General features: G+C 22.2%; 1 protein-coding gene across 5 annotated transcripts in view; it reads right to left on the reverse strand.

Moving 5' to 3' along the window:
* LOC112683106 (sodium channel protein 60E-like) overlaps positions 1-13349 on the reverse strand; it is a 116638-nt gene that overhangs the window by 77088 nt on the left and 26201 nt on the right. For all 5 annotated transcript variants that reach the window (XM_025553980.1, XM_025553979.1, XM_025553978.1 and 2 more), the window contains one exon: positions 6741-6949. In XM_025553980.1, coding sequence (XP_025409765.1) covers positions 6741-6949 — 209 coding nt within the window. The remainder of the gene's footprint in view (positions 1-6740; positions 6950-13349) is intronic.

A 13349-nucleotide genomic window follows, 5' to 3' on the forward strand; every position in this document is an offset into this window, starting at 1 on the left:
TAACCCTATTAAATGGCCCAATAACTTTTGAATATGTTAACGATGAAGAAAAATGTACTAATATAAATGAAGTTTCAAAATTCTACGGAAGAATTATTTAATTTAAATACAATAATATCTACACAAATTCCAGTTGAATTTAATAAAAACATTTTAAATGATGAAGCTTATACTTCAGATGATGTTCAAGATTTAAATAGTAACCATAAGACCTTATCTACCTACATTTAGTTTATCTGTAACTCAAGATAGTTTAAATATTGAAAAGACTTTTGTTAATAATGAAAAAAATCCTGAAGCATAGGTTGTAAATAATGATACTCCACAAAAAAAATTTAAGAAAAGATCTAAAAAACCAAATAAATGGAAAAGAGAGGTTAAAAAGGCAAAGAGAAATTTAGGAGAAGCTTATATAACTGTGATATGCATAGAAAAACCTGCTAAAAAATTGCTTGAACCATGTAGAGAGAAATGTAAGATTAAATGTTCAGAAAAAATTAATCAAAAAGAAAGAGAAACTATTTTTTCGCAATATTGGGAGCTTGCATATAATGATAGACAATGTGACTTCATTAATTGTTATATAGAAATAGTAGAAAAAGTAGTCAATTCTTCAAGATCAAATAATTTGCATTATTTTTTTTACGTGGTAAGGGAAATTTCAAGAATAAGAGTTTGCAAACTTTTTTTCGAATCCACACTAAACATAAATGACACAAATATTTCAACAGCAAGGAAAAAGTTAAATGAATCCGGTAGTACGGAAAAAGATAAAAAAAGAAAACATACTAATAGAAATGCAATCAGTGAAGAAGACAAAAATGTTGTTAGGAATCATATAAATTTGTTTCCAAGGATTGAGTCCCATTATTTAAGAAGTCATACTACCAGAAAATTTATAGATGGAAGTTTAAACTTGACAGAAATGTATAGAATGTTTACAGAATATTGTAAAAATTATAATATTATTACACCAGTTAAGAAACATTGTTATGAAAATGTTTTCAATTATGAATTTAATATACTGTTTTTTTCACCAAAAAAATACCAATTCTCTGTATGTGAAGAATGTAAAAATACTTCATCAAAAACTTCAGAATAAGAAGAAATTTATGAAAAACATAAAAAAAAGTAAAACAGTTGCTAGAAATGAAATAGATAAAGACATGCATTTAATAAAATGAAATACTAACAAAGGACTTTACTTTTATGATTTACAGGCAGATTTACTAATACCTTCAGGTGAAGTGTCCAGTTTTTATTATAAAAGAAGGCTGGCCACTTACAAGTTTTACTTACAGTACAGTTTACATACACTTACAGTTTGTGATTCAAATAACAATAAGGGTCACCATTTTATCTGCAACGAGAGTGTAGGCAATAATAATAGGAGAGCTATAGAAATCGGAAGTTGATTACTAAAATTTGTTGAAAATTTTGTTCCAAATGAAAGAACTGAGCTATTATTTTATTCTGATAACTGTAATGGTCAGAATAAAAATAAATACATTTATACTCTTTACATTTATATTGTTATGTATACTAATAATATTTCAAAGATAATACATTAGTTTTTGACAACTGGACATACATATATGCCAGTTGACTCTATGCATAGTAGAATAGAAAATCAAAAAAAGCATGTATTATAAAGTGGTCCAGTTAGATCCCTGCACAATGGATGTCAATAATAAAAGTTGCTAAGAAAAACGGAACACCATATTCTACTACTGAAATGGACACAAAGAGTTTTATTGATCTTACAAGTTTATGTAATGTGATGAGCACAAACTATTCAATTAATGAAATTAATGGTGAAACAATATTGATGAGAAACATTGTTGTTATTTATTTTAAAAAAGAATCACCTTTCATTTTATGCTATGATACAAAACAAACTTCTCAGAAAATGAATACAAAACTATAAATATCAGAAGTAACCCCAAAAGAAAACAATCTTATCCAGATAAAGAAGATATTTCCCTAAAACCTGCTTATAAAATTGCTCCAAAAATTGCACATTTAAAAAAAGAATATTCCTGAACAGTATTACTATTTCTATAAGTAATTATTGACAGATAATGCTTCAACTTTAAAACCTCTTCAAAAAACTCAAAGGGATAAGTTGAGTGCAAAAAAAACAAAAAATAAGACTATAAGTTAAACAACAGTACAAAACAAAAATATTAAGCAAAAAACTGCCAAAAAGAAATTATTTAAACAAGCTGTGTCTATTAAATGTATAAAATTAAAAATTTTTGTGATAAATATTCAAATTTTATTAGTCATCAAAAGTACTAATAGACTGAGTGAAAGCTAAATGATTTATTTTAAATTTAAATTTTATTTGTTGTTGACTATTTCTATTATAAAAAAATGTCAAGGGTTCATTAACATTGTATTTACTACTTATACCAGAGAAATGTTTCTTTATTTTTATAATACACAATACAACTAAGAAATATTTAATAAAGAGTATAATATTGTTTTACTAAAAATGTGATTTATTATCATATTGCATGGAAAACATAAAAAAAAAAGTATTTCATTAGTGTATTAACTATAAAAATAAACAATTTATCATTAAATATTAAAATTTTTTGAATTTTTACTAACTATATTAATACGTTATTCTTCTATATTTAATTTTTATTTACTAATATTTTATTATTTTTATGAAAATTTTATGTTAAATTTTTAAATTAAGAATAGATGTTCCACTGGAATCAAAAATCTTCAAAACATCAAAATCTAACAAATGTTTAATTATAAAAATAAAAATAAAATACATGAAGCACCATAAATAATCGATCACTGTCTTACAATTATTTCATTATAAGACTATCGTCGTGTGAGTGAGTCAATAAATAATTAAATAATCTGAAATAAAAACTAAGAACACATTTCTCTGTCCTATATGTTTAATATATTGATGTATATTTTTATAAATCAAGGATAGCCAAACTATAGATCACAATCCTTAGTAAATTGCGTACGACATAAAAGTCAACTACCAATAGTTACTAAGAATTAATATTTATGTTAATTAATTTTTGAAACTGACTAGTAATTTTCTATAATTTTTATCTCAATCTGTGCAATTACGGTCGTTTTCTAAAGTAGATTATCTAAAGAAAATAAAATATACTCATATTTTTCCCTTAACAAGTCCCGTTTTAAAATATATGATGCATGTAAAACAAAAATAACGCTAAGAATATATTAAGGCTAATACTTCTAATGATTCTATTCTTTTAATGCAACAAGTTAAATAATGTATTGTACAGCACGAATTTCCTTCCCATGATTTTATTTTCCTTATTAATAGTTTGTTTTTTTTAGTTTTTGTAGAATTTACTAATTTTTATAAATATATTCACAAATATAAAAAAATATTTTATCATTTACTTCAAGAAATTATTAGTTTTAGAAATGTATACTTTACAGTATATTCAATATGGCCAATCTTACTATTCAATTAACTCAATTTCTTTAATAGTAAGTCAGAAAGATCTTCGGCTAGGTTATTGCTTAATAAATAGTTTAATTGCACGGTATAAAGGATATCATGGTAAGATCTTTTTTACTAGTAAAAATTGAAATAAGATTAGTATAATATTCAGTATTATTAAATAAATAAAATTTTAATCTACATAATAATTTATTTTTATACATCTGAACTATCACTAACTAATTTGTAATATTGTAAATTAACAAATGTGTTAAAACTAAAAATAAATAGTAAAGACTCATGGCCCTCCACACGAGCTTGCTCAGTGACACAATGTATAATATATTATGTAATATGTTTATTTATATGTAATAGTTTTGTATTTTGTAAATAAATAAATAATTAAATTTAACTTCTTTTAAGTATTTATTTCAATAGTTAACGACAAAAATGTATGTTATGAAAAAAAAAAAATTCAAGTTAATTATATTTCCAATTATCTTAACATAAAAGTACACAATATAAAAAAGGTTCGGAATTATTGACTTTTCAAATATTAGATAACAGAAAAAGAAAATAAAACCAATATGTAATATATGTAGATATTAAATTTAGATTATCTTGAAAAATTAGTATATTAAATTATGATAAAAAAATAAAATAATAACAAGAATAATAATTTAAATTACAATTGAAATAAAAATATTTGTAACTTTGGCATAAATTATTACTTTTTAAGGTAAAAATTTAATTTAATTTGTAAAAAAATAAAATTGTCATACAATTAAGATATAACATGTGTGACTTAAAATGTGTCAAAAATATAAAATATATCATATTCTTAAGTGAATTTTACGAAGTTCCCATGTGTCTCAAAATTACATATCATAAAGTTATGAAAAAGTTCGTGAAAGTTTATTGAACATTTTAAATCGAGAAGTTTGAATTTGTTCTCGTTTCATTTACAAGATGTATTCGACCAAAAAATGTATACATTGTATTTTAGTTTCTATAATATACTTAAAATTAAAACTTTCCTTTTCCAGTTATCCATAGTGAAATTTAAAATAAATTACTACTATGGGCATATCATTTATGAACTCTAAGTCATATTTAAAATAATAAATTAATATGTTCAAAAATATTGTAAGAATTAATTTTAAAGATTTAATTTCTTCTGTTTAAGTTATTTTATTTCAGAAAAATACTAACTAACTTATAAAAAATATTTATTTATAAAACCTTTTGAACGAAATGTTTATAGTTAGAAATACATCAATATCAAAAATAAAAAAATATACTTTTTAAAAATTAAAGGCTAGTAATTTAAATTAAAATTAACAATAAATTGATAAACAGTTAACGCTATTTAAAACTATAAGCTCATATAAATGACGAATATATTTATATATATATAATTTACTATTTTATTTTATTTTTATATAAATATTATATTATATTATATTTAAATATATACATTGAATTATTTTTCATATTTATCATTCGTATTCCAAAAAAATAACCAATACACGATTGATATAATTACTCTATTTTAATATAAATATCTTGTTAACAATTATTTAAGAAATATTGGATTTATAATGAAATAAAATATATTTACAGAATATATAATATTCTACAGAATAACTATTGAAATGGCACGAAACTCAATTGTATGAACCAAAACCGTTTTTATGCTAGGATATCAATTAAATAACAATTCATGTTCAGTTTCAAGTAAATACAATTAATTAGTTTTTAAAATATGAATATATACCGATCTGATTCTGTATTACCTATATTATATTTAGCTTTGTACATTACATATTATCTTACTTAATCGATTTAAGTATATATTACCTTATTATATTTTATACAAATATGAAATACGAACTCAATAACACACTTTATTTTTATTAATCTAAAAATAAGTTTTCCCATGACATACAACTTTAATAAAATAATTGAAAGAAATAAAGTAAATTATATTAGTTAAAAAAATTATGGTCTCCATTTTCTTCGGTCTGCTATATAGTTTATAAAGTATTCATTACAGCACTAAGGCATATACTTTTATAAAATCAATTTTTTACGTGAAAATTCTTATAATTATACTTGAATAGTTCAATTATTTTCATATACAGGTATTTTGAAACCCAAAGTATTATTCCAACCAGAATAATAAAATTGTTTGTAGATTCAAATAACAACTGTATAATCAATAAGTTTTTAGTTTAATAATTTAACTTAAACTTCTAAATTATTTAGAAAATACAATAATCATAATTGTTTGTGTTAAATAAATTTTGTTTAAAATAGTACCAATATTGTATTTTTCAAATTGACCATTTTGTATAAGTCTGGATTTATCAAGTATCATTTTGGGATCTACACAGACATCTGGTGTTCTAAATTACGTTCTAAGGTAAGAATTCTTTGAATCAACAGTCACAGTGTATATTATTATATATTATGTTTGTTTTTTTTTTTTTTTTTTTTAATAAAAACCTCTCAACTTTCAGCCATGAATTTAAATTTTTAGTTTACTTTCTTATATACATTTTCATTTTAAATTGAATAATTTTAATAATATGAAATTTATGAATTATCATAAATACTTCACATGTAAGTATGGTTGGTAAACAGAATATGTTTGGTTTTGATTATAATTTGAATATTCAACTAAACTTTAAAATACTTCTAAAACTAAGCTGAATTTATATACAATTATAAAAAATTAATCTTAAACTTATTGGCAATGTGAATATATATTATTTAAATATTTATCAAAGTCAATATTCTATAAGTATTTAATTTTTTAATAAAAATTACAAATTGTATAAAATACTTAGAATCCATATATTTATTCTATAATTTAATTACTTTTATTAGAAAGTATAGTTTATCATTTTTAACAATCAAATACTAACTATAAATTATTAAATAAATAAACAATTCAGAACTATTTTTGAAAGATTTTCTTAAACTTAAGTATTGAAAATACAATAATTATATGGTATACTATTATTACTATTCTTATTGTATTGTAATAAAAGAGTTATTCATTCTAAGATTAATTAATACTAAGACAACCAACCCAATTGTTTTTAACACTGTAAAATATATTTAAGGTAAAATAACTAGGTATCAAATAAACATGTACTTTTATATTTTTTTGTTAAATAAGCATTAGATACAAATGTATTCAGTTATTTAAGCATATTGATAAAAAAAATATCGACATAGTATCTATGTAAATATAATTAAGTAATAAAATTAAAATACTTACTCAGCTTCTTCGACTGAATCGGTTTTTGCTAGGAAGACACAATTGAGCAATATTGTGGTCATAACCACATAGTCAAATATTTGGTTGGTAGAAATGTATATGCACAGCTGTCGAAATGAGTTCCAAGGAGAAAACATAAAGAAAGACTTGGTGGCAGTGAAACGGTGTATATAATTCTTCCGAAACCTTTTAGATACCACACAAAACGTCTAGAAAATTAAATAATTTTAACTAAGATCACATTACTATACATATTAAAAATATTAATAAGAACTACATTTTATATCATATTTATTACAGAAAATTTCTCTAGACTGTGTGATATTTTAACAGAGATATCATCTAATATTAGCATAAAAATTGACCTAACCTAATAAATGAATACGGTAAATCATATTATAATAACCTCAGCTATTCTTTTTACCAAATTATAATAGTTGAAATGTACGAATTGAAAATTCATTATTTTATACAATTTTATTCAGTAATCTATGTTAAACTTTATAAGGAGTTTACTGGTACATTATAAATTTAAGTTTCACTATGCGTTTACGAGTATGTCTAATGGTGGTTTCTCTGAAATTATGCCACCAATATAATCGTTTTAGTTGATAAAATAACAATATGAAAATTGACACATTTTAGTTATAATATTGTTCTACAAACAAAATACTTATTCTAGTTATAAATTAATTAAAAATCATTTAACTAAGTAGCTTTCAAAACTATTGTAAAAATAGTTAATAAATAAATAAAAATTCAATAGTAGAAATTCGATAATAAATACATGTTTTGTACAACATTTGTATCAAATTCCCTATTTAAAAAGTGTTTCCTTGAAACTTACGATGCATTCTAGTTGGTACTAGAAAAAATTAACATCATAATGTTGCTAATATGTTTTTCAAACTATTACAGATTATATTTCTATTTTATATTTCTGTGATAAATGCTGCACTATGTTTATATCTTTAAGTAATTAAAGTTTAACGCTAAAATTAATCATCCAAATGCCACAATCACAAAGAGGCGTCAAGTATTAAAAAAACATTCTTTAAACTTTCAGATTGAATTATTCTAATTTTCCTTAATTCGTCATTCTCGATGGTCGAGTTTACTATGATTGAAGTGACATTTTATAATTATTATCATACGTTCAAAATTTAACAGTATAGACATATAGTTGCATAAAACAATAATTCATACATATTATTACCATGCAAAGAGTACAAAATATAACCAGTGGTTGCAACTTGTAAGTCACTACTATAAAATATGTAGTGTTTTATCGTTAATTCTGCTAGATAAAAAAAGAGGTTGACTAATGCAACATTTTTACAAATATAGAACAATACAAAAGATAATACTTTTTTTTAGACAGTAAACATATATTATTAAAAATTTTTTTAGATATAAATAAATATATTTATAGCTAAAAATATATTAATAATATATAATATGTATTTACACATACACGGACACACACACACACACACATATATATAGGCCACTATTAAAAGAAAAATATTGTCCGTACCTTGAATTTTCTGAAGAACAAAATGATTACTATCAAATGTAAATTGACTGTTTTTAAAATTGTATAATTAAAAAAATTTAAATTTAATAAATAATAACAGACAATATTAAACGACAAACAATACTCCATATTATAATAACAAATAGAAAATTTCAAAATTATACATTTCGATAACTAATACGTAACCTATTGTTTTTAGTTTTTAAACAGTAGTAAATAAAATTTTATTTAACCTTAAATAAATATATAACTATTTGATTTTTCAAATTAAGAATATAATGAATGTGTGTTCGTTGTAATTATGTGACTCATAATAATTGTACTCTTATAGTTTTGTTAGATTAACCTAACGTATAATAACAAAAGAATATTTTATTTTATACATGTATATTTTTATTTATCAACATATTTTTTTTAATAATTATTATTATTGTTATTGTTTATAGATCTAACTTAAAACTATCTTTTAGATTTAAGGTGGTTAAACTTTAATTATTAAAAAAGGTACTAATGTATTAATGAGTTCCTACCTAATTAAGTAAAATAATTTTACTGTCTCGTCTAAACAGTATTAATGAAAACTCATTTGGAATGTGATTAATCAAATATTTAATAACAAGTGTTCGTGTTTTTGATACAATACAAAGGACTAATTAAGTACAAATTATGGATACAATTATAATAATTAAATTATAGATTCTGGACATGATGTTTATAAGTAAAAATTATAATTTTTAATTATTTAATCATTTTGCAAAAATATAATGTTTTAAAAATAATTACTAAAACACATTAAACGAAAAGTATATTTACTTAGTATCGGCTGAATGACAATTTAGAGATTTGTATTTATTTTATATTTTAAATTCATAAAACATTGAAATTTAAAAATTATTCTGTAATATATAAATTCTGATTATTAAATCAGGTACATATTATTATTGATGTCTCAATATAATTGAAATTAAAATAAAAACTTTCTGGATATTTGAAATATAAATATAATATTATACTCTTAAAATCACTTATAGACGTTTTATAATATTTATTAATAATTTAAATGTATGTGTTGATTCACTGGCACTCAGATATGGAAATTTGACCGCGAACTATAATAGCTAGATCTCAGTAAACTATCCAAATATAAGAATTTTAGTCATCGATATGGCAAATTTAATAAAATTTAGCCTGTTAATCTAACCTATTTTGTAGGTACTTGATAATTTATTTTACAGATTCGTTCATAAAAAGGTATTAAATTAAGTCGATTTATTTTCAATACAAATATTTGTTCAAACAAATTGTTCAACCCTGTAATTTTTTTGTTTAACTTACACGTACACTTATGTTTAACTAATACATTATTATAGATTAATAAATGAGGTAAAACATCTGCTAGTTCTTTTAACAATTAGGAAAAAACTCATGAATTAAAATACAAATTTTTAATCTTGAATTCTTAGATAATAATTCATAAAGGCTACAAGATAACTTTACAATAGTGACAATAGTTATATTATAACTTCTTTACTCTTTTATAGAGTCTTAATAGCGAACTAAATGCAAAGAGTCTACAATTATAATTTTTATTTTAATTATTTCATAATCTAAACATGGGTTAATTTAATAATTTCCTAATGATCCATGGACGAAGATGGCCCTTATAAGTCTAGTGAGTATTGTTATTAATATTTCATTGAAATCGTTTCAAAGGAAGGTTTTGAATGTTAATTGCCAAAACTTTTGACTTGCCCCCTCGAATCGTAAATTCACGTAAACAACTTTAACGGTATACCGTTCTATTGTGCAGTTACTGGACTCTAGACGGCCGTGCAGTGCACAAATACAATAGCTGAATAATATTCTGCACCTTTTGAGTTAACGACTTGTGAACTTCCACAAATCATATACTACATGATGTTCTCAATTGAATATATAGATATTTAGAATTCCATCATTGATGTAAATATGTAAGGTTATAACTATACATAGTTATAATTAAAATATTGATATATGATACATAGGTATATTTAATAATATTAATAAAAAACAACAGTTATTATTGTTAAATTTATGCCTATATATTGATGAAATTATAAAAATATTTATCTTGATTATGGTTTCTACTGTATAGGCTATACACTAGTGTGGGTGTAATTACTTACTATCTACAAAAAAGTAGTTATTTAATTTAAAATGTAAAATTATTATAAAATTAGTCAATTTCAAGTATATTGTACTCAATGAGAAAATAAGTTTGTTGAATAGTTTCATCGGTTTATAAGAGTGATAAAATGATTATTCATGGTTTAGTTCTACGAAGCATTAATTTTCAAAACATCCCAAAGGGTATATTAAATTAATAAAAATATTTAATTGCATCATCAGAATATTTAAGTTCATAGATAAAGATTAATATAGCAAATTAAATATTAATTATAGAACATACATTTTTATTACTTATCTAATTAATTTAATTTAATTATTTAAATTAAATATAAAATTATTTTGGATATATTTTCTAAAAAAAAAAAAAATTAAATATAAATTTCTACAACATGTTTAATTTTATAAAAAATGAACACGAGCACATTAATTTTAAAGAATATAAGAAATTTTATTTTGAATTTTTATGATATAATGCCAAAATTATGAATGAATAAATAAATATCTCATAGTTTAAAACTTAAAATATGTTTACTAGTTTTGCTACTATTACGTATTTATTTTTTTAGAAAAAAACATAAACATAATAACAATTGTACTATTAAAATATTTAATTAAGAGGAAAATAAACTGATATTATTGAAAAAAAGTATAATTATAACTTTTGGGTTTTAAGAAAAATTTTCTTTTGGAAAACACTTTTGATTTAAATTACATTATTTAGACTAAACCCTTTTAAAATATATATTTATTCAGCTTTAATAATTTAAAAGTTATTTTTCAAAATTATTTTGTAAAACATGATCTTAAAACTTTTTTTTAATAACAGATTTTTTTGTGTTTATTAATTGACTTCCTAAGAAATTAAAGATAAAATGTTCTTATGTCAAATTTAGACTTTGGTATTTTTTTATTTTATTGAAAACAGAGCTTTCCGTAACAATAACTTTCTCACTCATACCTTTAAATTTTAATATCATTATATTAATTATCAACAACTAACAATCGCAAATGAATAGATAATTATATAAAGCATTGAAACATTTCCCAAAATTGTAATGAAATTATACATTAAATATTTTTACTATATACTTGTCATATCTTTTAATTTTATATTCCAATTATTATTTCTTCTATATCTCCTTACACATACTTATATTTATATTATATTTTCTTCTATTATTTCTTCTAAGAATTTTTAAATATTGACCTCAGACTGTGTCAAGATTTTTGATGTGTTGATGAATGTTCTAGAAGTCATTGCTTCCACGTTACTTGTACGACTGAAGATTATTTTATTCTTTATTAGAACTATACAGTTTACCAGGAAAACTTTTAAATCAATATCGTTGTACTATATAACTAGAGCGCGGATTTCTATGCAATCGCATATTTTTTTCCTTTTGGATTTTTGTCAGTTATCTCCACGAATCATCATAATTTGAAGCTAATGGTGAAATTTTTTTTGCATATTTCTGCATATTTAGAGGTTATTGCATATTTTGGCAAAATTCAAAATTTATTGCACATTGGAGTGAAAATTTAAAAAAAAATGTATAAAATAATATTTTGTCTAATAGAAAAATTAAAAATAAATTTCATAGTCACTAAATAATAATTTATATATATTTTTAGTTATAAAATAAATAATCGATTACAACGTAAACTTAATCGCTCTTGCTGTGTCAGTCGATTATCGACATACTACTTACTTCAAATATGCCCCAATAACTTCGGTTGACATCGAGGATTCGTTTTCAGTCTTTAAAAATATGTTAACCGATAAACGACACAGCTTCACAGAAGATAAGCTTGAAATGCATATGATTATTTATTTTAAAAATAAATAAAATTTTAAAAATAAATTAAGTTCAGAAAATTCCCTAAATTTTTTTATATTAAGTATTTAAGTAATTCATTTTTATAAGTTGAATTATAAATTTTAAATAAATAAAAAATTCTTGCATATTTTTTGCATATTTTCATAATTTTGACTGCATAGTTTTGCATATTTTCATGATTTTTACTGCATATTATATGGCATATTTCGATACTTTTAAGTGCATACAAATCCGCGCTCTATATATAACATTACCTCAGAATTTTTATTTTTATCTTTCAGAGTTTAGTTTTTGAGGAATCTTCCTTTATTCAATTTCTAAGATATTATCCAGATATTATCATATTAGCAATTAGTATTAATTAATATTATAATAATTACATAACACTTTCAGTTAATCCAAAATTATTATCATGCTATTTTCATGTTTCATGAACAACATATATATCCTTTAAAATTTTTCAATTTCTTTTTATTTTAATTTTTATTATTTAATCAATACTAAAGAATAATTAATGATATCGATATATTTTGGTATCGGTCATGCATTTCATATAAGAAAATTATGTTTTGATTCATAAATTGTACTTAATGGATGTTGAGAATCTTGTTTATATATTTTCTAATCAGAAACGAATAAGAAAAATGAACATAGTTGTTAATATTCTAATTAAATATCTTTAATATACTTCACTGTACTTTAAGATACTCGAACAATTTCTATTATTTGTTTAAATATTATCAAAGAAAGATGTCCGTGTCACCGGCCCCCCCCACGAAAAATTTAAAAAAATTTTATTCAAATATTTTGTATGCATTTATACGACAGTTTTCAGAATTTGTACGACGTTATTATTTGACTTATATCAAAAATACTGAAGAGGGGCCAGAGACATATGTCTCCGGCCCCCCTAACATAAATAAATTAGTATTCTTTTTTTGAATTTAGTAAAACTCAAGAACCTAATTTGTATGAATTTGTACGACCATTTCCGGAATTTTTACGCCACCCCCTCTTCTGTAATATGCGAAAAACCCTTTTTCCCATGTCCCCCGCCCCCCAAAT

This window comes from Sipha flava, unplaced genomic scaffold (assembly GCF_003268045.1).
Source record: "Sipha flava isolate LNK unplaced genomic scaffold, YSA_version1 219_pilon_pilon, whole genome shotgun sequence".
Lineage (NCBI taxonomy): Eukaryota > Metazoa > Arthropoda > Insecta > Hemiptera > Aphididae > Sipha > Sipha flava.